The 27,466-nt window shown below is 51.3% G+C and overlaps 1 protein-coding gene across 1 annotated transcript in view; it reads left to right on the top strand.

Annotated features, from left to right (window-relative positions):
- Window positions 1-26,135, top strand: part of LOC132587162 (protein-arginine deiminase type-2-like) — a 47,950-nt gene extending 21,815 nt beyond the window's left edge. The window contains exons 7-16 of the mRNA XM_060259389.1: window positions 3,047-3,225; window positions 6,556-6,659; window positions 7,158-7,269; window positions 8,499-8,606; window positions 19,912-20,063; window positions 21,776-21,920; window positions 23,015-23,108; window positions 23,805-23,890; window positions 25,063-25,191; window positions 25,817-26,135. Coding sequence (XP_060115372.1) covers window positions 3,047-3,225; window positions 6,556-6,659; window positions 7,158-7,269; window positions 8,499-8,606; window positions 19,912-20,063; window positions 21,776-21,920; window positions 23,015-23,108; window positions 23,805-23,890; window positions 25,063-25,191; window positions 25,817-26,050 — 1,343 coding nt within the window. The 3' untranslated portion in view covers window positions 26,051-26,135. The remainder of the gene's footprint in view (window positions 1-3,046; window positions 3,226-6,555; window positions 6,660-7,157; window positions 7,270-8,498; window positions 8,607-19,911; window positions 20,064-21,775; window positions 21,921-23,014; window positions 23,109-23,804; window positions 23,891-25,062; window positions 25,192-25,816) is intronic.
- The last annotated feature ends 1,331 nt before the right edge of the window (window positions 26,136-27,466 follow it).

Genomic DNA, 27,466 nt, shown 5'->3' with positions numbered 1-27,466 from the left:
TATGCTGTGGAGGCTTATGAGCAAAAATTCTGCTTTGTGAGCGACTGGCATCAAAGTTGTGAGCTCCTGCATAAATTATTGTGCTCTGGGGCCATCCTTCCTGTGCTAGACAAAAATGTATGAGTTGGAGGCTAAAAATCTGTGAGCTAGCTCACACTAACTCAGCTTAAAGGGAACACTGGATGAGACCTTCCCACCCTGCCATCTGAGGCCCAGTGCTGGGGACTGAACCCGGGACCTCCTAATGGCAAGTTCTGTGCTGGAGCCCCCTCCCCAGCTGTCCAGCCCATGGGTGTGTCTTGTCTGTTGGACCTCCCTGAAGCATCTTTTCCGGCCCCACTACCCAAGACTCCTTTCTGAACTAGGGCTGCCTGGGCCTGAAGCTGAGACCTTCCTCGTGTAGAACTTGGACTCCACCACTGAGCTTTAGACTTTTCCTCCAAAACCCTGCCTTTCAAGCCACCTTTGCATTTGAGGGGGGGTGGGAAGAAAAAACTATGTAAGCATGTAAGCAAAAAGAGAAGAAATAGTTGCTTGATGTTGCTTTAAATTTTTACCATCAAGACATCAAAGATGCATTCGCACACACTAAATAACACACATTGTGTAAGAATAGCAAAATCCACTTGCAAACAGTTGCCATGTGAAGTCACCCAAGGTGTATTTTTAAAGCATTCTTTAAAAGTTAAATATTACAAGTGGCATTTTGAAATTCTTTTGAAATGTAGTTTCATCTTTTAGTGAAGAGCCTGAAGCAGAAAGAAACTGAGAAACTCCTTCTGGAATTGCAGAATCCCTGAATCTGCCTTCCATCTTCTAGAAAAAGAGAGTATTAAAAGCTGACGTTCTGAATAAAACTTAGTTGGTCTTAAAGGCGCAACTTGACTACTGCTTTGTTTTAAAAGCCCAAAGGTCTCTTGCTCATGAGGAGTGTGTTTAGCTCCTAAATGGAAGCCGCGAAGGGGCTGGCTTGCCACAGATAAGCCACATTTTGGCTTCTGCACCTATTAGGACAGCCACGGGACACGGGAGAGACTGCACTTGGAAGGGATTACAGGGCTGGAGTGGTTTCTGGCCACGAGGCCCTCTCTCCGTTTGGCCTGCCTAAGCCTCCGGAGGCGTCTCTGCCTCTCACTAAGCTTGTTGTGTCTTCATGGCTAGCTATAAAGCCACATTCATTAACAATGACATGAGAGACTCCGTGTCCGGTGCTGAGGGGGAAGGTCACACGGGTGCCCTTGGCAGGCAGGTGCTGGTGGGCTGTGCTGTGGTGGAATGTTGCTTCTCCATCCAAAAGGCCAAAGAATTCAGCTGGAAGACTTTTGTCCACCCAGAGATAGGGCCATCCCGCTTCAAAGTCTGAGGGCGGAGGGTTGTGTTTGCTCTGCAAACCAAAAGTCCTCTCAGCAGACCCAGCCCTCAACCAGTTGTCAGGCACGAATGGGACCCAGAAGGGCATGGTCTTTGCCCCATTGCTTCAGCCTGTTTCCTTTTTTCCTGCAAGGATAAGGGAGACCAGGGGAGAATTTCCAGCCCAGAATCCAGCTTTTCTGGGAGCAGAATGGTTTGGAGCAAAATCTGGATGATGGTGGGTCTGTCACTTAGTCAAAGAGTGCACAGCTTTGCCCCAGCGCTTTGGCTATGGACAGCCCCTCCTCAATGAACTGTGGGACTCATCTCTTTTGACCCCATGACCCCTTCTCTCAAGGGCGCGAAGGTCTTCAGTCTGGCTGGAAGAAAGCAAATGCCCTCTTTTGGCCCGGGCGTTCAGCAGTGCCCTTGGGATGAGGGGCAGCCCAGACCATGGAACATTCTGGCTTCTGAGCCAACCATGCAATTAATGGATTAACTGGAGGGGGAGCTGCATGGGGCAGGGATGGTGTGACCCTCGCCTTCACCTCAACTGGGGGGAGTGATTTTTATGTCACTCCTGCACCTGCTATACTGAGGCTGGATTCCTGCTTTTCAGCACTCAGCACATGTCCAAAGGTGGCTGTTTTGGAGTGTCTGAAAGAGCAGTGTTTATTTCCTTCGATATATGACCAGAGCTCCCTTTTGTCTCCAGAGCTTTATGCTGATGCAGTCCACAAGTCTGTGGAGTATCTTGTTGAGAGTAGATCGGAACCCAGTGCTCTCCCAGAACCTGATCCGACGCTCTGGCTGCTCCGTCCCACTGGCTCCCTTGGCATTGAGTAGTGGTAACCAGACTCTGCAAGAGGGAGGGGCAGGAGCTCTTGGGAGCCCTTCGCTGAATCCAGAGGGCCAGTTTGAGGCACGGCCCCTGGGCAGAATTAAAAAGCCAGGTCAGACAGGCACAGCTGCTGCCCGCCCCACTCTCGCACTCACCCCGTCCTCTGATGTCTCTGAGATGGATCACAGAGCTGCCACTTGGGAAGCGGGAGCAAATTCTTCTGCCACACTCCGTCTGTCTTTCTGGGCGTCTGAACGCCGGAGCGTGCAAGCGAGGTGGATTGGCAGTTGGAGCCCGCCAGTCTGCTCTAGGAGTTCACCAGCAGTGTTCCCTCTAAGCTGAGTTAGTGTGAGCTAGCTCAGCTTTTAGCCTCCAGCTCACACATTTTTGACTTAGCTCAGGAAAAATGGCCCCAAAGCAAAGTAATTTATGCAGGAGCTCAGCATTAAATTAATGCCAGGAGCTCGCAAAGTAGAATCTTTGCTCACAAGACTCCACAGCGTAGAAGGAGCATTGCTGACCAGGATTCTTACAAAACAAAACAAACCACTGCCACAGAGTGCATGGCTAATACAAAATGTAAGTGAAAAAAGAAACCCAAACTGCACGAAGGGGGTGGTGCACAATAACCATCTGACGGTGCCAAGAGTGCCTCGTGTGGGAGCATCTGGCCGGGAGTAATCCGCTCCATTTTGGGATGGCCTGATTTGGGACACCTCCAGTGCGTATGGAGTTGCCTGTTTGTACCCAGTCCTTGACTTCCAGTGAGGCCACGACCACGGCAGCCTCTCCCTTTTCCCAGGAACAAGGGCCCTTTGCCTCTTCTCTCGTGATTGCTCCTTCCTCTGCCTACAGACCCCTTCTTTGGCCAGCGCTACATCCACGTCCTGGGCCGGAGGAAGCTCTTTCACGTGGTGAAATACACGGGAGGCTCTGGAGAGATGGAATTCTTTGTGGAGGGTCTTCGGTTCCCAGACGACAGCTTCAATGGACTGGTCACCATCAGCGTCAGCCTCCTGGAGAAGCTGGCAGAGGTAAGGGAAAAGGGGGAAGCCACCTTGGGTGATGCGGTCATAAGAACAGAAGAGAAGCCATGTTGGATCAGGCCAATGGCCCATCCAGTTCAACACTCTGTGTCACACAGTGGCCAATATATGTGTACATACACACACACACACTGTGGCTAAGAGCCACTGATGGACCTCTGCTCCATATTTTTATCCAATCTCCTCTTAAAGCTGGCTATGCTTGTAGCCGCCACCACCTCCTGTGGCAGTGAATTCCACATGTTGATCACCCTTTGGGTGAAGAAGGACTTCCTTTTATCCATTCTAACCTGACTGCTCAGCAATTTAATCGAATGCCCACGAGTTCTTGTATTGTGGGAAAGGGAGAAAAGGACTTCTTTCTCTACTGTTTCCTCCTTCCAAGAAGGGGGCTGTAACTGGTGCCATCTGCCCACAACCCAGGCCTAGCCGTGTCTTCCATGGAGCACGACCTGGTGCCATTGCAAGGAGCAATCAGAGAGGCAGAGCATGCCGGGGTCGGGGGTGGGGGGGACATCAGTTGCCTGCGGCTTGTGCTGTCGGGTGCCGCAAAGCAGGCTGAAGAGGCCAAGCGTGCTGATTAAAGGGCAGCAGCACCTTTCCTAGGAGGAAAGGCAGAAGGGATTGGGACAACAAAGAGATGACTAAGGGGTGACATGATAGAGGTGTATAAAACTGTGCATGGGACAAAGGAAGTGTAAAGAGAGAATTTTTGCTCCTTCTCCTAAAGGGCTACAACTATTTGCTGGGCAATAGATTCAGGACAGAAAAAAGGAAGTGCTTCCGGACTTGACAGGTTTTTAAAATGTGGAAATCACTGCCGGAGGATGTCGGGGTGGCCACAGGCATAGACAGCTTTAAAAGGGGGATGGCTAGATTCATGGACCGGTGGTCTTTCGGTGGCTACTAGCCATGGTGACAAAATGAAACCTCCACAGTCAGAGGCACTAATCCTCTGCATCCCAGAGCCAGGAGGCAACCTCAAGGGAAGGCCTCAGCCTCTCTGCCCTGTTGCGGGTCCTCCAGAGAAACTGGTTGGCCACTGTGTGAGACAGCAGGCTGGACTAGAGGGGCCCGATAATAGAGTGGGTTCTTAGGCATTGAAGAGGCGAGGTGGTCGTGATAACAGGCTCTTCATTGAGTACACCGTGGTGGGTGGCTGCACTAACTGAATTGGAGAATGGGGCCCACAGGGCCAACTACATAGAACACTGGGTTCCTGCGCTAGCACGTGATTGGATCATTCAAACCAGCGGGGGGCCTGTGATTGGAGCAGGGGAGTTGAGATTTGGATCCTCCTGCCCCTTGTTCCCAAGTCCCCAAACCCAGTCCATCAGGCTCCAATGAGCCAGGCAGAAATCCTATTTGGTAACAACATGGATTCTCATACATAACAGACCCTGACTGGTCTGATCCAGCAGGCTCTTCTGATGTTCTTCTCAGAGGAAGACCTCAACCTCCATGCCCTGTTGTTGGCCCTCCAGAGGAACTGGCTGGCCCCTGTGTGAGACAGGAGGCTGGACTAGATGAACCCTCACTAGTCTGATCCAGCAGGGCTCTTCTGATGTTCTTCTCAGGGGAAGGCCTCAGCCTCTCTGCCCTAATGTTGGCTCTCCAGAGGAACTGGTTGGCCCCTGTGTGAGACAGGAGGCTGGACTAGCTGGACCCTCACTGATCTGATCCAGCAGGGCTCTTCTGATGTTCTTCTCAGGAGAAGACCTCGGCCTCTCTGCCCTGTTGTTGGCCCTTCAGAGGAACTGGTCGGCCACAGCATGAGACAGGATGCTAGATTAGATGGACTCTCTCTGGTCTGATCCAGCAGGCTCTTCTGATGTTCCTACCAGGGGAAGGACTTGGCCTCTCTGCCCTGTTGTTGGCCCTCCAGAGGGACTGGTTGGCCACTGGGTGAGACAGGATGCTAGATTAGATGGACCCTCACTGGTCTGATCCAGCAGGGCTCTTCTGATGTTTTTATGTTCAGTCACCAGAAAGCCAGAGTGCCCGGTTTAGGCATCAGAATGCCAAGTGCTGCTTCCCGTACCCCAGGCCTCATGGCTAAGCTGCCCTTTCCCCTTGTCCAGCCTGCCTTCTCTGATGGATCGGCTGCCTGTCCCCTGCCTCCCTCCCCCCTCCCCCGCCAGGATCTCCCAACTGCCTGTGAAATAATTCCCCCTCTGCCTTGCCCACTGTGCGTTCCTCCGCTCTGCCCGGCGAGGGTGTTATGTGGCTGCGGAAGGAGCTGCTGATGTGAGGGCTTGACACTTCACTTGACACTTCTAATGAGCCAATCTGAGGCTGGCAGGTGACGCTTCCTCTCCAGGTCCCCTCTCTTTGTTTGGGCTTCAGCTGCAAAAGGCCTGGCTGGAGCGCAGACTCTCTCCACACTCTGAATTGGACCAGGACAGAAGCCCAGTTTAGAGGAGGCCAGGCGGGCAGCCTTCTCCGGTTCCCTTGCCCACTGGGAGGCTGCATGGAAATACAACTTCTATTAGCAACTTGCTAATTTGGCTGGCATTTCCAATCAATACTCCTCCCGCCTTCCGCTTCCTCAGCCTCCCTCGCCCGCTGCCCCCAGCCCCCAATGACCTCCGTCTTCTCCTGCGGGGCCTGGCCTTCTGCAGGTGCCACTCTTTCAGTCCAGCTGCTGGGGTGCCCTGAATTCTCCATCCGAGGGCATGGCTTTGAGCCAGTTCATTGACTGAAAAGGTTTCCTTCAGTCAAAAAGATGTCTTCCTGCAGTGAGGGTTTTTATGTATGGTGGCAGCAGCTCAGGGAGTTAGAAAGGACCTCCAGGGTCATCTAGTCCAACCCCCTGGCACAATGAAGGCAATTCACAAATACCTCGCCTCTCCCACACACCCCCAGTGACCCTGCTCCATGCCCAGTAGATTGGGGGGCCTCCAGTATCCCTGGCCTGGAGAAAAATTGCTGACTGACCCCAGAGTGGCCATCAGCATTTCCCTGAGTGTGTCAGAAAGCGTTTCCCTGGGTGCACACGTCTCCTTGCCTTGATGCTGGGGGAAGCACATGCATTCCCTAGGAGGGCTCTTCAGCCAGCAGGCAGAGGTGCAGAAACGCAGCCCAGAGGGCACCGCTGCTTAAATCCTGTCAATTAGTCAGCCAGGAGGAAGTGGCTGGATCTTCCCACCCAGCCCCCCACGTGCCAAACTCACCTGGTGGCTTTGGGGGTCTTTTTCAACCAGGCTCAGCCTTGGTTGCTCTGTGCGTTGTGTGTTGGACCAGCTTGTTCCAGCCCATTCAGGTGTGACAATTGTATCTTTACAAACAAACAGCATAAAGGTTTGCATTTCTTCACAGGGTATTCCGCAGACCCCCATTTTTACAGACACTGTAGTTTTCCGGGTGGCTCCGTGGATCATGACCCCAAACACCTTGGCACCAGTCACCGTTTTCGTGTGCAGGTAAAGTCACAGGTGAAGTTGGGAAGCAGCGACTTAACTGTAAGGGCCTTAATGTGAGTCATTTCAAATGAAATTCTTTACTGGTTTTCTTCTTTACCGAATTATGATTTCCAAAAATGTGCTTACATTTAAATTTTCTTCCTGTAATAGTGAGAAAACTTTGGAGAGGGGGGCATTCCCACCCCGGAAGTAGATCACACACTGCAGTTGTGGTAGCTGGGGGGGAGCTCTAATTGGCTGCAGAGCCAAAAACCCATGAGAGAAATCTGGCACAGACTGGGCCTTGCAAACTGGGTGGGGGGTTTTTACTTGCAACCAGATCGGCTGACCTGAAAACCAGTCCAGCTACTCTCCTAGTGAGTGTGGATGGTGGAATCAGCCCAGCAAGTCTAGGGAAAGGAAGCAGGGTCCCCTGCCCTCCAGCCCATGGGTGAGACTCAGTGCCTTCTTTCAGCTCCACAGTTCCTACTAACAATGTAATCCTTTTTCCTACGGCAGCGTCAAGGATAATTATCTCTTCCTGAAGGAGATAAAGAACTTGGTGAGCAAAGCCAACTGCCAGATGAAGGTTTGCTCCAAGTATATGAACCGCAGTGACCGGTGGATGCAGGTGAGTGAATTCTGGGGCCGTAACAATACGTCACTTGCCAGTTTAAAAAAAAAAGTCACTTAAAAGCCTTCAAGTGAGAGAGGGAAATGGACCCTGCAGGGGAATTGCCCTGAGGTGGGAAGGACAGGGAAGATCCACAGCTTCCTGTCCACATGGGTGCCACCCTGGAACATCTTAGCAAAGCAGATTCTGGAGAGAATGCAAGAAAAATGCTCACCCAAAAAGATGTTCCCCCAGGCAGTGAACAGGAGGACTGTGATGCTGTGTGAAGCAAGGGGGAAACTCTCCCAGTAGCCTTCATGCTGGGGGATACAGCTCGTGTGTAAATCAACTCAAGAAGGAGCCTTCATTTTTTTCCAGCATGAGCTGAGCATGCCTTGGGGGGGCGGGTGGAGAGAGAGAAGTGAACTCTCTTGCAGGCCAACAAGTGGCTAACAGCTTGCTAGATGGATGAGGAGTCTTGGCACAAAAGGTACCAGAAAGCACCCCCACAAGGGCCTGCATTTTCAGATCAGAGACTCATCTGCATGCCATCATCCACTATCCAGGAATGTAGGGAACTGCCTTCTGCTGTTAGCCTACCTGTCCTGGGACCATCTACCCCCTCTGGGAGCTGCTGTCTCCGTTCCTAAACAGATTTGGGAGATTTCTCTCTAACACCAGAGACCCTTTTTGTAAGAGGGAAGATTCCAGGGACTGAATTGGCCAGCAAAGCAGACATTCTGCTGTTAGATTGGGGGTCCTTCTCTGTGTTTTCAGTTTCTCGTATGGATTTCTAAAGCATATGCCTGTTTTTGTTTTTGTGCACCCAAGTCTCAAAAGTCCATTTCAGACAATGTTGTCATTGTTAGCCTATGGTTGGAGAAATGGGCGAAGACAGCTCAGAGTTCACACCTGAGGAACAGCTGAATGGACCCCCTCCTTTAGACAAGCCACACATCCTCAGATCTCTGCCTGGACTCGTGCCAGTCATCCTTCCTCTCCCTCAGAAGTGACCCCACGGTCCCTGGAGTGGTCAGACGGGCTGAAGGGTCAGAGAATGGACCAAGACTGTGCATCAGGTTTCCAGGGCCCAGCCTGCACTGCCGGCCTCTCTCAGTTCTGCACCTCTTTAACTGTCATGGTTTTCCCCAAACAATCCCAGAAAACATCCCAGCTGTTGGCAGCGAAGGTGCTCTTCTCATGTGTGTAAACATCTCTAACCCTGATGTTTCTCCTTCCCTCGTCAGGATGAGATTGAATTCGGCTACATCCATGCCCCTCACAAGGGTTTCCCGGTGGTTCTGGACTCCCCGCGGAATGGGGGTCTTCAAGATTTTGCCATCCGAGAGATTTTGGTAAGAGCTGCCGCTTTCTCCAGGGCCCTATTCTGGGTGGCTTTAGTCAGGCCTGATTCAGGTACAGGCGTGCACTTAAGAAACCCCAGGCATCTCAGTAGCTTCCCTATAACAGATCATTGAACTCTGAGCCAAAGGGGCATCTCAGTAACTCTATAGATGCATTCTGGGTATAGTACACAAGTAAATCAGAAGGGCCGATTCCCCACTAGCCTTATGCCGCTCTCAGGCTCCTTTTCTCCACAGGGCTTCTGTCGGATTTCACACAAGCTGCCCTGAGACTGCAGCTCGCTTCGACTCTTTTGCGCAGCAAACAGAAACCAGTTTTTAGAGAATCTTGCTTGCTGCATGAAAGAGGCGGAGCTAGTTGCAGCCTCGGTGCAGCCTGTGCGAAATCCGACAGAAGCCCCATGGAGAAGAGGAGAGTGAGAGCGGCATAAAACTGAGGAATCGGTAAGTGTCTCTGCTTAGGTTTCAGCTGGCTTCATGAAAGCATAATCATTGTGTACTCCATATCAGTTAAACTCACAAAGCAACATATAGCATCCATCCATCATGGTTCCATAGATAATTAAAGCAGAGCAATTGCAAGAGGCTGTAAGAGTTTCTTACTCCCAAAGTAAGCGGGTCACAGGCAAGGAGCTCTTCCAAGAACAGGCTCTTAATTGATTGATTGATTGATTGATTGATTACTTTCAATTTATATCCCGCCCTCTCCGCAAGCGGACTCAGGGCGGCTCACCACATCGTATAATACAATCAATCCAATAATTTACTTATTTCAGTTTTAAAACCTAATGATCAGTTCAACCTCCCATATTTTTAGGATTGTAAAATCATCTCCTAACAATAGCCAGCTGCCCACATTCTTAGCTAAATCACCTTCTTATAACTTCAGCATCATGCCGATTTAGCTATACTTAAAATATCTTTTTAGAATATAATAAAAATATGAGTCCATTTTCACAATTTTTTATCTTAACAAAATAATGATTCAAGGTTTTCTAACATGCAAATACCTGTTGGTCTTCAATTCAGACTCCCCTCCTTGACTCATCTCTTCACTTCTGTGAAGCCGGATACTCTTGCCGTTCTCAGACATTTCTGCACCTGGCCCTAAACAAATTGTGTCTATTGATTAAAAAGGTAAAGGTGTGCTGTGCAAGCACCAGTCGTTTCCAACTCTGGGGTGACGTCACATCACGATGTTTTCATGGCAGACTTTTTTACAGGGTGGTTTGCCATTGCCTTCTCCAGTCATCTGCACTTTACCCCCAGCAAGCTAGGGACTCCTTTTACTGACCTCGGAAGGATGGAAGGCTGAGTCAACCTCGAGCCGGCTACCTGAACCCAGCTTCCGCCAGGATTGAACTCAGGTCGTGAGCAGAGGGCTCGAACTGCAGTACTGCAGCTTTACCACTCTGCACTGCCAGGCTCCTATCTTTTGATTACAGATCTTCTACTGAATTACATGTCTTTTAATCTAATTGCTGCCACTCTGCCTTCTTATTGTTCTTCAAGATCATTCTATTCTGGGTCTCTGGACTGCCGTCTTGGCATTCTGTTACCCTGAGAGGCCAGGCTGGCTCTGTTGAGGTGTGCCACATCTTCTGTGATGTTCTTGGTCAAGCCCAGCCACTCCTCCCATCTCTTTCTGGCCACACTTATGACAACCCAAGTAAGCGAGGCTTCTGATGCAGATAGCGTAAAGGAAGGCTGACAGGAGAACAAGATGGTGCTGAGCCTGTAACAGTCGCAGCTCTCCTACATCCCACCCTCAAGGAACTCTTCTTCTCTCACGCTGCAGAGAGGCTGCTGGAGAACAGAGAATTCATACCCCTCCCGGGGCTTAACCTTTCTGCTCTGCCTATTGGGGTAGGAGACAAAATGATGCGTCTACTTCACGTGAGAGCCTGTTCAGCGGCTTCTACTGACAAGGGAAGCCCTGAAGCAGTTCAGGATGAAGTATTGCTTGGTGGCAAAAATGCAAGCACTGTGACATCAAAAACGAGATTCCCAGAGTACTGGATCCTGCACCAGAGATCTACTTGCATATTTCTGGGGTACAACTGCGGATTCCCAGGATAAATGCAACCCATGAAGCAGGAGTATGTGGGGGGAAGGGGGAGTGCATGAAGCCACACAAACACACAGATGCACACTTGTGGCTGGTGGCAACAGTGAGGATGTAGTTTCTCTGTTTTTGAGCTGTGTTTTTAAAATGTTTTTTGCTAGTAGATGGAAACCACCTAGAGGAGGTGGTTGCAAAGCAGAGTACAGATTCTAAAATAAATAAATTGATAAGACATCCACCATAAATTCCAGTGCAGAGTGGATGTACCTATGCCAGGGCAATGATGGATCCAACGTTTGTGTAAAATCAAACCCAAATATACAGTGTCCACCAAATCCACACAGATAAAGGAGGACTTATGAGGCTCAGGAACGCCAGCATTTCATAGAATCACACCATTGGAAGAAGAAGAAGAATTACAGATTTATACCCTGCCCTTCTCTCTGAATCAGAGACTCAGAGTGACTTACAATCTCCTATATCTTCTCTCCCCCACAACAGACACTCTGTGAGGTGGGTGGGGCTGAGAGAGCTCTCCCAGAAGCTGCCCTTTCAAGGACAACTCTGCAAGAGCTTTGGCTGATCCAAGGCCATTCCAGCAGCTGCAAGTGGAGGAGGGGGGAATCCAACCTGGTTCTCCCAGATAAGAGTCTGCACACTTCACCGCTACACCAAACTGGCTCTTCAGGGTCATCTAGTCCAACCCCCTGCCCAATGCAGGAACTTCACAAATACCTCCCACACAAACACACCCAGTGACCCCTGCTCCATTCCCAGAAGAGATTTGCTCCCTGTTCCTACTTCAGAAGATTCCTCTTGTGGACAACTCTGTGAGAAGCTATGGCTGACCCAGAGGACAGAGGCTGCCATAAGTCCCTGAGTGCCAGGGCAGGCCAGAGACTGTCTGTGCATCTCTGCTCTAAGGCAGGCTTCAAAACATAGGAGGAGACTTCCAAGATGCCCAGAACTAGAACGTCAGCCCAAGAGTTCTAGCTAGAGAACCTGGCTCATCTCCTGGATCCTTCATGGAGCCACCCTGAGCAAGAAGACAGTGCTGTGATATTCTCTGCTGCAGAGAAAAGAAAGGAAATGATGAAAGGGGAAGCAGCAGGAGGCTGACGCAGAAAATGCAGGGCAGTTTGGCTAAAAAATGAGCTTTTAATGTTGCTGTTTCGCTCTGCAAGACCCTGCTGGTCTCGTCCCCTTTGAAGACCATAGCGGAGAAATTGCCTGGGGGCTGCCTCTCCTGCTCTGAAGATGGTTTCTTCCCTGCCTCCTAAGTGCAGAGGGCTCTTTTCTGATGGTCCCCCCAGCGGTTATAAATAGCCAGCAGAGAACCACGTTGGCTGCAGGCAAGACCAGAGAAGGTTCATTTTCAAAGCCCCGGATCTAATCATGGCAGATTAAAAGTGAACTGGGCTTCCTGGGTGATGCTCCCACTCCAGGGACAGCAGGGGTCCCGAGAGGGGCTGGAATGGGGACAATGTCTAAAACTGGCCCCCAGGCATGTGGGAGACTGCCCACCCAGGGGTTGCATCAGGCGGGGTCAAGCAAGGACAGATGGGGCCGTTGCCAGCACTACAGAAAAGACGAAGAAATGGGGTTTGGGCCTGGGGGACTTTTCAGTAGCCCTTCTTTATGGACGAAGGTATGGATTTTGCACAAACCGCAGGATCTCAGACACCTCTGAAATTTGGGGCAGCGTTTGCATTTGGACGCGTCTGTTGCCTCTTGGCACCGCCTCTCGCCGCTTCCATGGCGGCGGCTGTAACTGAAGACGACAGCGAGGCGCCGTAGGTATTACGACACAAACGGCTCCCTTTCCATACATGTCCACTCGGAGAAAGAAGGTTAATCGCTTTTAAATGTGGTGAAATCTATCATTTATCATGCCTCGAATGAGCACAGGCGGTCTTAGATTTGTCATGCGGGACAGGAATACCATGTTGGTCTCTCGCGCTCTTTGAAAAGAAAAGAACCCGACTGCACCTTCTCCCTTCTGCCCCCCACCAAAGATATTCTGAGCATTTTGAAAAGCAATTTTCATCTCCCAGAGTGGCTGAACGTATTATATTCCAATCTTCTGGTTTGAAGCCTCCTGTAATCCCGAAGCTTTCTTTTCCAATCTCATTTTCCAGATGGGACATTTTAGTCCAACTCCCCCCCCCCCCCCCGCCCCGGGTGAGGCACATGTCTGTCTTCAAGCCTTCAGGGGCCACGTAATGGGGAAAGAGATGGGAGGGAAGGAGGACTGGACTGTAGCCGGGTGGTTGGCGGTCTTTCCCAGGGAGGGAGAATCAGGGCCTGGGTCCACAGGGGCAGAGGGGAGAGGAACGGCATGCTCCACACATTCCAGAACTCCTCTGTCCTTGTGCAACCCAAAAATCGATGCCTTGCAAAATAATAGAGAAGTAACAATTTTTTTTAAAAAAAAAAAGATTGATAAAGAGGCCTGACTTTAAAGCAGGAAACCCATCAGCCATGTTGGGTCATGATATTTTAATCTCCGTTGGACTTAGATTTGTCTGTAGAACATTTATTTATTTATTTGATTGGCTTTCTCTCCCGCCCTCCCCGCCAAAGCAGGCTCAGGGCGGCTCACAGCAGTAAAAACATGTACAAATATTAAACATGAATTAAAACCTTAAACAATATAACAAAACATTTTAAAACAATTTGCTGCTAATAATACATTGCTGCCCTTTCCCAAAGTAAGGGCATCCTTTATTTCTCTTGTTTCTCTCTAGTTATATAAAAACTGATATCACACTTTGCCTTTCACAAAAGGCCAAGTGGGTTACGATAGCGAAACACATGCAATAATAGCCCGATACAGTGATCCTCACTCACAAAATGGCACCTGCAAACATGTTTCCTTTGCCCACTGGCTTCTTGAGGATAAACTCCAAAGCCTTGAACAGAGGAGGGGGAAAGGAGGCAGCTTCTGGCGCTCTGTGCCATCGTCCTGTGGGGCAAAGTGTGGAGCTCCCCCAAGGGTCTGGGCAGCACCACCTCCAGCAACAGGGAGGGGCTCGCTTGTCTGAGGGGGGCTCTGATGAAGAAGAAGATGAAAGAAGGAAGGACGGACAGATGGATGGATGGACGGAAGGTTCTGGCTAGGCTCCCTCCCTGAATCCTGGATTTCTGGCATGCGAGGGATTCTTTTGCACAGGAGATCATCCCACCTGCTTCTGAAATGAAGGCCCAGGGAAAATGAGGCCAGATCTGCAATGGGTATTTTTAGAGCCGTTTTCCTGGGGCAACAACCCCTGTCTACATAAGAAGCAAAGAATTCCCTGGGGTGTTTTCACCAGCTTCCTTTTCAGTTAGGTTTTCTTACTGGTCATTGTTTCTTGGTGGCTCTGCCAGCTCCATCCACTAGCCAGAGATAGCCTGGAACCTGGATTTGGACGGGAAGGCTGCTGCCCCAGGACTGTCACTGTCTGGAGACATCTGTTTGAGATGTTATTCTGGAGAGCTCTGCTTTTCCTTTAAAAAGGAAAAAAAAAGCTTCATCACTATAAATTTGCTAATGCTGTGATCCCAAGGGTTATGCAAAACAACACTTTTCCTAGGGTTTTACTCGATCGAACCTCTACAAGCAAGGGCAAGGAGGGCTCAGGGAAAGAGACCTCCTCTGGCTTTGGGAGCCATCAGTTTAAAGTCACATCTGGAAGCAAAAATGCAAGCCAGGAATTTCTGCAAGCAGGAAGAGAAACTGGGGAGCAATATTGAACGAAGGCTCCCTTCTCACACCTCCTGGAGTGGATTGCATCCTGAACCCTAGGAGAAGTAAGCAGGAACCAGCCAGCTAACCCAACACATTCTCAGTGGCGCATAAATCACTTCTATGACCGTCTCCCTGTTTTGACCAGAGACTTTGCCTTCTGGGCTTGCAGAAGGATTCTCTTTTTGCCCAGGGCCTCGCCCAGGCAGAGGGGAAAGGTGGTTTTCTCTGTCTGCAGCTTACTTGGTGGTCTCCCCTTCAAGGACCAACCAAGCCTGACCTGGCTTTGCTTCCAAGATCTGGCAAGGTCAGGGCCAGAAACAGATAACAGATATTGCCCTTTTACAGTCTCAGGGACGAAGATGTAGAGAGCAGATCAGGCCCAAACTGAAGTCTATACATAGAAATATTCAATACTTACAGTCCCTCTGCCATTCTCTGCTGATTTGGACATGGTTTGGGCAAATGTGTCTGAGAATTTTGGCTACATCAACCTGACTTGTGCCTTGTTTGTGTCTCACACAGCTGCTAAGTATACAGTTTGGGGAGACTCTGTGCTGACAGGTTCCTTTTAGCCGCAGTCCTGGGGATGTTCCCTTCTCCTTTGCAGTGAGACAGCAAGCCCTTCTCTTCCCCACCTCCGTTCTCATAGGCCAGTGCTTGGAGAAGGTTGGTGCCCACGTGCAGAAACTCGCATCTGATGGAAAAGAGCAGAGCTACAGAAACGAATCAGGCATTTGGTCAGGATTATGGAATGATTAAAGCAATGAAATTAATATCGTGAGTCATCCTGGAGTCTATTTGGGGAGGTAGGGGGTGGAATTAGAACACAGGGTAACATTATCCAAGCAGTCTTTTTTTGCTTTGTGAAATCGCTTCCTCCCTGCTCCCTCCCCCCTTGCCAATGCCACTACCAACTATTTAGGAAAAAGAGGGGGTTTGCCCAGAGAGGTGGGCTCTGCTCTTTCCTGGGCTGCAAATGGAGATGTCAGCCTGTCAGCTGCTGCGTCGTCCCCGCTCTCTGTCTTTTGGCGCAATCCCCAAGCATCTCCTGGCAAGAAGAGGGCCCTTCCATGATGCTCCTCTCCATACCTTCCAGTAACCTAATCAGGCAGACGGGATTAAGTCTCTCAAAGTGGGTTCAAACAATCTAATTTGCTGCCACTTCTTAGTGCTGCCCCTTAACTTGAACTCTGCCTAAATCGAAATGGTGCCTTCTCACATTTTGGTTTTAACCGTGTTATGCTGAGTCTATCTTTGCTCTTCCTCTTGAACGTTGAGGAGAGCCAGTTTGGCGTAGTGGTTAAGTGTGCGGACTCTTACATGGGAGAACCAGGTTTGATTCCCCACTCCTCCACTTGCAGCTGCTGGAATGGCCTTGGGTCAGCCCTAGTGGTTAAGTGTGCGGACTCTTACATGGGAGAACCAGGTTTGGTTCCCCACACCTCCACTTGCAGCTGTTGGAATGGCCTTGGGTCAGCCATGACTCTCGCAGAGCTGTCCTTGAAAGGACAGCTTCTAGGAGAGCTGTCTCAGCCCCACCTACCTCACAGGTAAAGGAGACTGTGACTGCTCTGAGACGCTGAGATTCAGAGTGTAGGGTGGGATATAAATCCAATATCATCTTCTTCTTCATCTTCTTCTCTGGACTGAGGCCCGTGGGAAATAGTTTGGAAGAAACACAGAAGAAGGCTTCTTAATGCCTGGTGTGTTGGAAATGGAGCATTCAAGGGAGATCTGATTGGCAGCGTCTCTCATGCCAGAAGAAGAAGAATTGCAGATTTATACCCCGCCCTTCTCCCTGAACCAGAGACTCAGAGCGGCTTACAATCTCCTTTGTCTTCTCCCCCCACAACAGACACCCTGTGAGGTGGGTGGGGCTCATAGCAACTGCCCTTTCAAGGACAACTCCTACATGAGAGCTCTGGCTGACCCAAGGCCGTTCCAGCAGCTGCAAGTGGAGGAGTGGGGAATCAAACCCGGTTCTCCCAGATAAGAGTCCGCTCACTTAACCACTACACCAAACTGGCTCACCAGCACGAGGGATGTGGTTGGCATTTTGCCCCAAAGCTGTGCCACTGCAGGTGACCTCGGCTGCTGGGGAGGGTCATACGGTGCCCTTCAGTTGCTCAAGCCTTACTGGAAGTCTTTCTACAGGGCAAAATCCATCGCATGCTTTGCTGCACTGAGGCTGTGATGTCTTGTGGCTTACTGCCTCCTTGAGAGCAAGCCAGGAATGTAGCCGCCCTGCTGTAGGCCTACTCATGCAGTGGCCTGTCGGTTGGATTGCAGTCTTAGAATCATAGAATCAGAGTTGGAAGGGACCTCCAAGGTCATCAAGTCCAACCCCCTGCACAAGGCAGGAAACTCACAAACACCTCCACCCTAAATTCACAGGATCCTCATTGCTGTTAGATGGCCATCTAGCCTCTGTTTCAAAACCTCCATGGAAGGAGAGCCCACCACCTACCCAGGAGGAAGCCTCTTCCACTGAGGAACTGCTCTAATGGTCAGGAAGTTCTTCCTAATGTTGAGCCGGAAACTCTTTTGATTTAATTTCAACCCGTTGGTTCTGCTCCTACCTTCTGGGGTCACAGTCCTGGCTATATTGTTTCCTTCTACAATGGAACCCAGTGCACGAAGCACGGCTAACTCAGGAGAGGTAGGGATTGTCTCAGGAAGTACTTTTAAATGCACCAGAAGGAAGCAGCAATCCTGGAGCCAAAATGGCATTCGTGCCCAGTGAAACTTCAGCCCAGGCTTGCGTAACGCCCCCATGATCCACTGAGAAAGGCTACCCTTACGACAAAACCATGAACGTCCATTCTGTAGGCGGAGGGGTCTGTAGCCTCCCCAGTCTCCCAGACATCTTTCCCTTGTAGGGCTGAGATTTTTAAAACGTTGAATTGCATATTCCACTTTGCTACTCGTATATCTTTCTAGCGATGACTCGAATCCGCGACATCTTATCCATGCCCCAGACAGGTGCTCCCCAGCAGTTGCTGGCTTATAGCTTTCACCACCACCACTAACTGCGGCGTCCTACTCTGTTCATTTCATTCCATACGTATTCTGCTCCCCCCCCCCCCCCAGCTGCAAGAGAACAGGGTGACACAAGCAGCAAGGTTGCCTGAAGGGAGTGTGAAACTCGCAACTCCTGCAGGAATCTCACTGAGGCAAGCGGAGGGGGCCTCTTAGAGACTCCCAATTTGAGCTGAGTTCAAGCCAGAGGAGTCTCTGCTGGGTGGAGGTGAAATACATGGCCAGTGCAGGCCGCTCCTGCTGACGCCCTGTCAAATGTGCTGCTGTTCTCTGTGCTTCCATTCAGGTGGGAGCTGGAAGACTGGAGGGCCTGGGCCAGAGCTTCTTTCTAACCCTGGCCTCTCATGTTCAGCGAGGCAGTTCTGGCCCAGTGGGAATGGGATGTTTTCAGTGCCTCTGAACATGGGCCAGGTGTTTTCTGTGCTTCCTGTGCAGGGGTCTGAGCACACAGCTTAGACGTGGCTGCCACAGTGTCAGCAAGTCGAGGCAATGCTCAGCCCAGGCCGCAGTCCTCAGAGATGCAGAATGGCATGACGGAACTCCTCTCTCTGGGCCATTCCTCCATCTGCAGCAGGGCAAATGTTGACATAGCTGGGCATCTGGAGGGCATCCAAAACCTCACACTGGGCCAGAATGGGAGCTCATCTGTGCACCTTTGTGATTAAGGGGCCAGAGGACACCGTTTGCCAGGTAGGTGCCGTGTAGCTCCAGGAGTTGCGTTCTGCAGCACCACCTCTTTTCACTTCATGGTTACGCCCTGGAATTCCCCCCCCCCAGGTAACGCCAGGGCTTTCCTGGCATCTCCCACCCCCCTCCAGGCACAGAATAGTCAGCACATTATCATGTGCTGAAGAGAGAAGATGAAAACCCACAGGGGGCCCATCTGCGCATGTAGCTTCTGCTGACGGCCTCCGAGCCCAGCTTATGTTGGATTTGAGGCCCTCGCCATGGGGCATTTTGTGTTAACACAATATTGAGATGAGGGCATTTGCAAGTCTGTCGTTTGAGGGCAGCTGCTGCTGCGTTTGTCAGACACGATAACATTAGATGCGACTCTCTTCACCTCACTGTGGCTTTTCTGTGTGTTTCTGGGGAAAGCTCTTGCCATGAAACTGGCAGTGCAGAAGGGGAACAAATGGCACACTACACACACACATACACCTGGGGATGACATTCCCAGCGGGAGTTCCCCCTGCAGAAGCAGGACCTCTTCTTATCTCACAAGTCTTGTTCCTTGTGGGCACAGGTAGGTTCTGTGTAGGGTTGCCAGTCCCCAGGTGGGGGCAGGGGATTCCCCAGTTTGGAGGTCCTCCCCCCACTTCAGGGTCATCAGAAAGCGGGTGGGGGGGAGGAATGTCTGCTGGGCACTCCATTATTCCCTATGGAGATCAATTCCCATAGGATATAATGGAGAATTGGTCCATGGGGATCTGGGGACCTGGGGGGGGTGTTTTTTGAGGAAGCAGCACTGAATTTTCAGCATAGCATCTGGCGCCTCTCCTCAGAACACCTTCCAAGTTTCAAAAAGTTTGGACCAGGGGGTCAAATTCTATGAGCCCCCAAAGAAGGTGCCCTTATCCTTCATTATTTCCAATGGAAGGAAGACATTTAAAAGGTGTGCAGTCCCTTTAAATATGATCACCCAAACTCCCTTTGGAGTTCCATCATGCTTGTCACAACCTTGCTCCTGGCTCCACCCCCAAAGTCTCCTGGCTCCACCCCCAAAGTCCCCAGATATTTCTTGAATTAGACTTGGCAACCCTAGTTCTGTGCACATCGCAATAGGGAAGAAGGGAGGCTTTTGAAGCTCACAGGTTATTTGAAGCCGGGGAGGAAACATTTCTCACTTGGGGACTGCTGGAACTTTCCCATCCCATAACCTTGTACAGGAAACAAAATCCCACCGTTGTGTTCCCAAGAAGGCCTGCGTAGATGTCCTCTGAGCCGGCCCTGTGCTTGATCCACTCCCAAGACCAAACTGGGTCTTGCCGTCTCAGAACCTTCTCCAAGTCTCTCGTCCACAGGGAAAACCGATCCTGCAGAGGCTCCCCGGAACAATCCAGCCCAAGTTAATCCTGTTTAAATCCCATTGAAGTCAGTCATGCCTAACTTAATTTTGTTAGCATTTAAGCACAACTAATTTTATTTGGAGTGAGATCCACGGCTTTGCGGAGTTAATTGAGCTATCCATTTTCTTTCTGCATTATCTTTTGCTCGCCCAAGGTTGAATTACACAAAGTGTAAACAGAACTTTGGTCGACCGGGGGCTTACTAGATGGATTTTGTGAGGCTTTATAGGATGGGGATATGAAATGGCTTGGAATTTACAAGTGTAGAGAGAGCAATAAACTGTTGCCACCCCCAGATACAAATTGGTGAGGAGGACACCGACGGCTACTCCTTTGCGCTGCTGATCAGGGCTCGCTTTTCTAGTAACAAAACTTTGTCCTTCTCTTTCGCAGGGTCCAGACTTCGGCTACGTGACCAGGGAGCCCCTCTTTGAACTCATCACCAGCCTAGACTCTTTTGGGAATTTGGAGGTCAGCCCACCGGTGACCGCCAATGGGAAGGAATATCCCTTGGGGAGGATCCTCATTGGCAGCAGCTTCCCCACGTAAGAAAGGTTTGGGGGCCCCCACTGAAGAAGAAGAAGAAATTGGATTTATATCCCGCCCTCCACTCCGAAGAGTCTCAGAGCGGCTCACAATCTCCTTTACCTTCCTCCCCCACAACAGACACCCTGTGAGGTGGGTGGGGCTGGAGAGGGCTCTCACAGCAGCTGCCCTTTCAAGGACAACCTCTGCCAGAGTTATGGCTGACCCAAGGCCATGCTAGCAGGTGCAAGTGGAGGAGTGGGGAATCAAACCCAGTTCTCCCAGATAAGAGTCTGCACACTTCACCACTACACCAAACTGGCTCTCCACTGAGCTAAGAGAAGAGCAGCCAGGCCACTGAACTGGCAGTAAAAACTGGAAGTGTCATGATCTGGGATTCTCTCTATGAGCAGAGCTATCTGTGTGCTTGGGAAATCAGAGCGGTTAAAATTCAGCCCAGAGATGCTAGTAAGGATCACAGCGGTGGGTGACAATCACTGCTGTCTCTCTCCGTGGGAAACCACACAATTCTCACTGGCCTCTCTCTTGCTAACCAGCAGCATCTCTTGGAGGGCTGCTAATGGTTACATTTCATTGCCAGGCCTCTCCAGTTGTTTTAATGTGTTTCAATTTGAATGTTTTATTAGTATTTATCATAAACCATCCTGAGCATTTCTTGTGTGAAAGGGGGTCTTGAAAGCAAAGGAAATTATAGCAGAGTCCTCAACAAGGTCCAACAGATGGACTGCCCATGTGTTATCCAGAAAAACTGGAAACTCCCACATGGTTTGACCCCCCCCCCCATTATAACTTTCTTATAATCTCTTTCTTATAAGAGCCAGTTTGGTGTAATGGCTAAGTACAACCCTTATCTGGAAGAACTGGGTTTGATTCCCCACTCCTCCACTTGCAGCTGCTGGAATAGCCTTGGGTCAGCTCTTGCAGAGCTGTCCTTGTAAGGGCAGCTGCTGTAAGAGCTCTCTCAGCCCCACCCACCTTACAAGGTGTCTGTTGTGGCGGGGAGGGGGAAGGGAAAGGAGATTGTGACTGCTCTGAGACTCTGAGATTTGGAGTGGAGGACGGGATAGAAATCCAGTATCTTCATTATCTTCTTGACATGAACAAAGCCAAACAACTGGATCACGCAGGGCCTGCAGCAGCCAATTTCTATCAGTCATCTATATACCATGGGAAAAGTCCCCCCTCCCCATTGTCTCCCCCCCACCCGGACTTATACTCAAAGGAAGACTGCCTCTGGACAGGGAAGTTCCATTTGACTCTACTAGTCCTTGCTAGGCCTCTCCTCCTTGCATTTGGCTAATTTTTTAAAAACAGCACACAGCAATTGTTTTACTGGCTTAGACCCAAAGTGGATGTATCTGTTGTTCTCAGCAGGGGGGCTCAGGTGCTTTGGGGGAGTCTGGAAGGGGGGCAGACAGCCAAGGGAATTGGCACCCAGGGCATGATCTCCTCTGAGCAGAAAGGTCTCATGAAGCTGCTATCATCATCCAGGCCAGTCGGAGATTTCAAGTTAGCCTAGCAGGAAACAGTTCAGTTAGCCTACCTAACTCCGGAAAATAGGTGCTCTCGTCCAGTAGGCCTCTAGTTGTACTGGTTAAGCAAACAACACCAATGTGTGAGCAAACAGTGGGAAAATATGTGCTCTCTTTCTCTCTCTCTCTCTCTCTCTCTCTCTTCCTTTCTGTCCCTCGTGGGGGATCCAAACCCTCAGTTGTGCTGGAAGAAGAATGACGAAGGTTGTCCGGGACTTCCTTTATGCCCAGCTAGTCCAACAGCCCGTGGAGCTCTATTCGGATTGGCTGACCGTGGGTCACGTGGATGAATTTGTGACCTTTGTTCCCATTCCTGGCAAAAAGGTGGGGGCTCCGTGGCTGGGGGGGGCAGGGCAGGGGCTTAACCAGGGGAGTCGAGCCTACAAGCCCAGCAAACCCAACTGCCAAGTGCCACAAGCAGAAAGGGGCACGCATGCCACAGAGCAGATAACTCAGAAAAGGGGACCTTGCCGGATGCCCCCAAACCCAGCTGCTGGGGAAGCAGAGGTTGAATTCTGGCACCTGGCAGGGGAAACATCCAGCTTCCTCCACAAAGCAGTTGTGGTTCTTCAGAAGACACAGGGAGGCAGAGAGCGTCTCCTGCGGAAGGAGGCCATAGACAAAGGACCAGCACCGTAGCCTGGCGTGTCAGCATCACTGTGCCCCCTGACGGCCAGACCTCCCCGGGAAGCACCCTGGCAGAGAGCTTTGCCTCACACGAGCAGAGCATGGAAGCTGCCCTCTGGCTGCTCAGGGCTCACCTAGGTGGAGATGTCTGTGCACCCTCCTAAGAGGCCAGAGCAGCATACTTGGCTCTTTCCCTGCTACACATCCCGCTGCCCACATGCACAGAGAACGCAAGGCACCCACATCCCAAGACTAGCTGGAACAGGGCACCACCTGATTGGCTCTACTGCCATTTGAAAACCTAGAAACTGTCTGTTGCTTGTCTGTCAGCTGCCACCCACCCACCCACCCTCCGCAGGGCTCCTGGGACATTGCTCTCAAGGGCGGGGCGGAAGAGTCGGTCACGGAATGTTGACAGCACAGTTTCTGGAAGGGAAGTGAAAGGGCCTCCCAGAGGGTTTGGCAGCACTTATACTGCAGGAATGGCTTAACCTGCAGATGTGGGCACATAATACTGCTTGTTTTTATTCCACCAAGAAGTATGTCTGCCAGTTTCTGTTAAAGGCACCGAGAAGAGGTGTCATTTGCTGGCGTTTCCTAGCCAGCTGGCAGCCCTAGTCACAGGTTGAGTTTTTTCTGAGGGGGGGGGCAGGAAGAGCAAAAGGACATCAGTGTTGGGGGCAGGAGGGGACTGACCTCCCGCCTGGGCAGGAGTTGGGGGCTGAGAGGGATTCCATGTCCGGATTCCGCCCCCACTGACTCTGCTATTTTTCTGCTACTTTCCCTCCTAGCAATTCCGGATGCTCATGGCCAGCCCTTCCGCCTGCTACAAGCTGTTTAGAGAGAAGCAGAAAGAAGGGCATGGTGAAGCCGTCATGTTCAAAGGTAGGCTCACGTCCAGTGGTGGGCGCACGAGGAAAGGAGCCGCATCCTGCTGCACCAACTCCAGAGGCAGAGCAGGAGAGACTCCGGGGAACACTCCCCCTCCCCCTGGGAATGGGTGGGAGGAAGGTGGCAGCCAGGGTTGGAATTCTAAGCCATGCACCCCTGATGTAGCCAATCCTCCAAGAGCTTACAGGGCTTTTATTGTAAGCTCTTGGAGAATTGGCTACATCAGGGGTGTGTGGCCTAATATGCAAAGGAGCTCCTGCTAGAATTCCCACCCTGGCGGCAGCCAAGTGTGCCCAGCCTTCGGAGGCCCGGGCAGCCTTGTGACCACAAATGACTGTAGCAGGTGATGACGTTTCAGAGGCTTGATCCTTTCCCACATGCAAGTTGTCATTTAATACCAAATGACTCGAGCCAAGGAACTGGAAGTGTTGGTGGACTCTGCCTGGCTAGAAGCCCTTCTCTCCCTCCTGGGGGAACTCTTGGCCCCTCCAAGCCTCTGTAGCCAGGCCGGTCAGCTCCTCTCCTTCCCTTGTGGTGTCCCCCTGATGCCTCCAACATTTCCCTCTGCTTGCCTGGTCCCCTCGAGGGCCAGGGCAGCCAGCAGCTTCTCTGGCAGAAAGGAAGCCGCAACCGCCCAGGCTTCCTTTTGCAGAAGGCAGCTTCCTGCAGCTTCTCTTTCCATCTTGGCAGGCTATACCGGGACAGACACAAAACGAGTCACCATCAACAAGGTCCTCTCCAATGAAATCATGGTGCAGGAGAATCAGTATGTGCAGGTAACTGACTCCCTTAAACAATTTATACCGTGTGCTTTCCAAGATCTGCCCAAGGCAGGAAGGGAATATCTTTGTGTTGCTGCCATGCTGGATCTCAAGAGCCCAGCCTCTGAGTCAGTCACTGACAGCAAACAGCAGAGATGTTCTTATTTTAAGCCCAAGTATTGGGGGGGCGGCAACAGTGGAGTCAGGCTCCTTTTGTTTTCCTTCCCAATTGCAGATACTTACAATCTAGTTGAATGATTCAAACAGCACAGGGTGACGCTTCTGGAGTGCCTGGCAAGGGCGTTCCTTGCACCTGCTGAGGCCATGATAGAGAAGGTGGATATTTGGGTCCCCAGGGATTGGAGAGGCTACAGTTGGGAGAAGAGCAGGACAGCCAAGAAGCATCTTGCTCATGACTCCTCCATGGGCATCAGTGCTGTGGCCCAGGGCTTTTTTTGGAGCAGGAGCTCCTTTGCATATTAGGCCACACCCCTTTTATGGAGCCAATCTTCCAAGAGCTTACAGGGCTCTTTGTACAGGGCCTACTGTAAGCTTCTGGAGGATTTAGCCTGGAGAGGAGGCGGCTGAGAGGTGACAGGATCACCATCTTCAAGTACTTGAAGGGCTGTCCTAGAGAGGATGGCGTGGAATTGTTTTCTGTGGCCCCGGAAGGTAGGACCAGAACCAATGGGTTGAAATTAAATCAAGAGTTTCCAGCTCAACATTAGGAAGATATTCCTGACCATTAGAGCGATTCCTCAGTGGAACAGGAGGTGGTGGGCTCTCCTTCCTCGGAGGTTTTTCAACAGAGGCTAGATGGCCATCTGACAGCAATGAGGATCCTGTGAATTTAGGGGGAGGTGTCTATGAGTTCCCTGCATTGTGCAGGGGGTTGGACTAGATGACCCTGGAGGTCCCTTCCAACTCTAGGATTCTATCAGGGGTGTGTGGCCTAATATGCAAAGGAGTTCCTGCTACAAAAAAAGCCCTGCTGCCCTGCTGCCCAACCCTGCTGCCCAGTGAGCAGTGTTCAGGCAGTGCAATTGACCAGTCTTGGAAGACGTGATGGGCAGAAGCAGTTCCTGATGACAGGAATAAAATGGGGAGGGGAGGGGGGCAGGATGGAGGGATGACATGGGCAGGGGGGGCAATGCTGGGGCTTGACTGTCCTCCCCCCCCCCCCGCAGCGCTGCATCGACTGGAACCGGGACATCCTCAAGCAGGAGCTGGGGCTGAGGGAGGAAGACATCCTTGACCTCCCCGCCCTCTTCAAGATGGACAAGCAAGGCAAGGCCATGGCCTATTTCCCCAACATGGTGAGCTCTCCTTTCTCCTCCTCTTCCAGGGCTTCATCTCAGAGGCCAAATCTGCAGTGTTGGGGGTGCTGCTTGCTGCTCCCTTCTGGGGAACACGTCCCAGCTGCCTTCTCCCCCCCCCCCCCCCCCGCCATGACACACAGACACTCAGGCAAACAGCTGGGCTTTTGAGATGAGCAGCAGTTCAAGAGAGAGATGCTGATATTCCTGGAGGCGAGTTCAGGATTCCTGGCATTTCAGTTATTGATGCTTCCAAGAAAAGGGCTCTGGGCATACTCTCTCCAGGCGGGATTTGAGGGGCGTGAGGCTGACTGCCTCTCCGTGGCACCCTACGTTGGTGGGGGTTGCTGTGGAAGGGGCTGGTGGCCCCAGGGCAGAGTGGGGGAGTTCCCGTTTTGCACAAGGAAGGTCCCCAGCCACTGGGCCTCCCAGTCTTGGACAGCCTGAGCCATTGAGGGGGGGCCTTGCTGGGCCAGGTGGACCAATGTCAGGAGCTGAGCCAAAGTCTTTGCAACAGGTGAATCCCTTCCGAGTGGTTCTAAAAGCCACACACACACACACACCCATATCCTGCTGCTTCCCTCTCCCTAAAGCCAGCCGTGCCTTTCTCCCCTCTGGTCTGCAGGTGAACATGATTGTGCTGTACCGGGACCTGGGGATCCCCAAGCCCTTTGGGCCGATCATTGAGGGCGAGTGCTGCTTGGAGCAATACGTCTGCTCCCTGTTGGATCCCCTGGGGCTGACCTGCACTTTCATTGATGACATCTCCTCCTACCACAAGCACTTGGGCGAAGTCCACTGCGGCACCAACGTCCAGCGGAAGCCATTTGCTTTCAAGTGGTGGAACGTCGTCCCCTGAACAGCCAAGGAGCAGTAGAAGACAGTAACGAGGAGGAAGATGGCTGAAGTCAGAAATCAAAGAGTGGATTCAGAGAAACAACGCCTCCCCCCACCCCCGTCCCGTGTGCACACGTGCAATGACCTGCCCCACCCTCCACTGTGAGCTTTGGATCAAATGGAAGCAGCTCACTTCTCTGGGCCCCTCCCTGCCCAGAGGACTCAGCCACCAGCTGTCCCTGGGGGAGCTGCACATGTCAGTCGCTGCTGGATGTGGGGGGGGGGCGGTTTGGGGAGGGGGGGGTGTTGTGCTTCTGAATCCTCCCAGAGAAGCTTCTTTGCCTTTCATTTTGTTTGTTGACTTGGAGATTGATCCGAGTTTGTGAGGGAGCATTCTGGTGCCGTGTGGGTGTTTGATGTTGTGTTTCCCCGTAACTCTGCGCGTGTGCGTGTGTGCTTTGCTTTGCCCACTGGGCCATTCTCGCCACCCCCACCCCGCTTCTTTCTCGTGCATGTGCCACACCCAAAGCCCATTCCATTTGGTGTGTTGGGAGCCACGGCAGCTGGCGCTTGTCTTGCTGGTTTGGGGGCATTATACCAAAATGGGTTTTCAGAAGCTGCTGGGTTCAGGTGGAGTTGATATGAAGTAATAAAATGAAGAGACTGCCGGTTGGCTTCTGGGTGATTTGTGCCCTGGTCTTTCCTTGCAAAGGCCCTCATCCGTGCCTGGGCTCGCCTTCAGCATTCCCCTGCACCAGCACTTCCTTTTCGACACAAACACACCACAAGCTTCCTTTAAAGTTCACACTGCATAGGAGAGGCAGGTTGTGTGCAGTGTTGCCTCTCAGCTGAGTTAGTGTGAGCTAGCACACAGATTTTTCGCCTCTAGCTCACACCTTTTTGTCTCAGCTCAGGAAGGATGACCCCAGAGCACACTCGTTGATGCAGGAGCTCACAACTTGAATGCCAGCAGCTCACAAAAAATTTTTGCTCACAAGACTCTGCAGCTGAAAGGGAACATTGGTTGTGTGATCTGGGGCACCTCGGTTGTCCACACAAATGCTTTTCAGTAGCACTGTATAGACCAACAAGGTTTTCAGGGGGTGATCTTTAGAGAGACAAGGCTCCTGCGTTTGACTCATGAAAGAAGAGATTGGATTTATATCCTGCCCTTTACTCAGCGTGGCTTCCAATCTCCTTTCCCTTCCTATCCCCACAACAGACACCCTGTGAGGAAGGCGGGGCTGAGAGAGCTCTGAGAGAACTACTCTTGAGAGAACAGTTCTGAAAGAGCTGTGACTGACTCCCAAGGTCACCTAGCTGGCTGCTTGTGAGGAGTTGGGAATCAAACCCACTTCTAATCACTACCCCAGAAGATATTCCAACCCCTTGCTCAGGACAATTGACAAAGTGGGACAAAGTATAAACAATAAAACCA

The sequence above is a fragment of the Heteronotia binoei genome, chromosome 18 (genome assembly GCF_032191835.1).
Source record: "Heteronotia binoei isolate CCM8104 ecotype False Entrance Well chromosome 18, APGP_CSIRO_Hbin_v1, whole genome shotgun sequence".
Taxonomy (NCBI): domain Eukaryota; kingdom Metazoa; phylum Chordata; class Lepidosauria; order Squamata; family Gekkonidae; genus Heteronotia; species Heteronotia binoei.
Note: the sequence above shows the minus strand (reverse complement) of the source record. Positions and strands in the feature narration are given on the sequence as shown.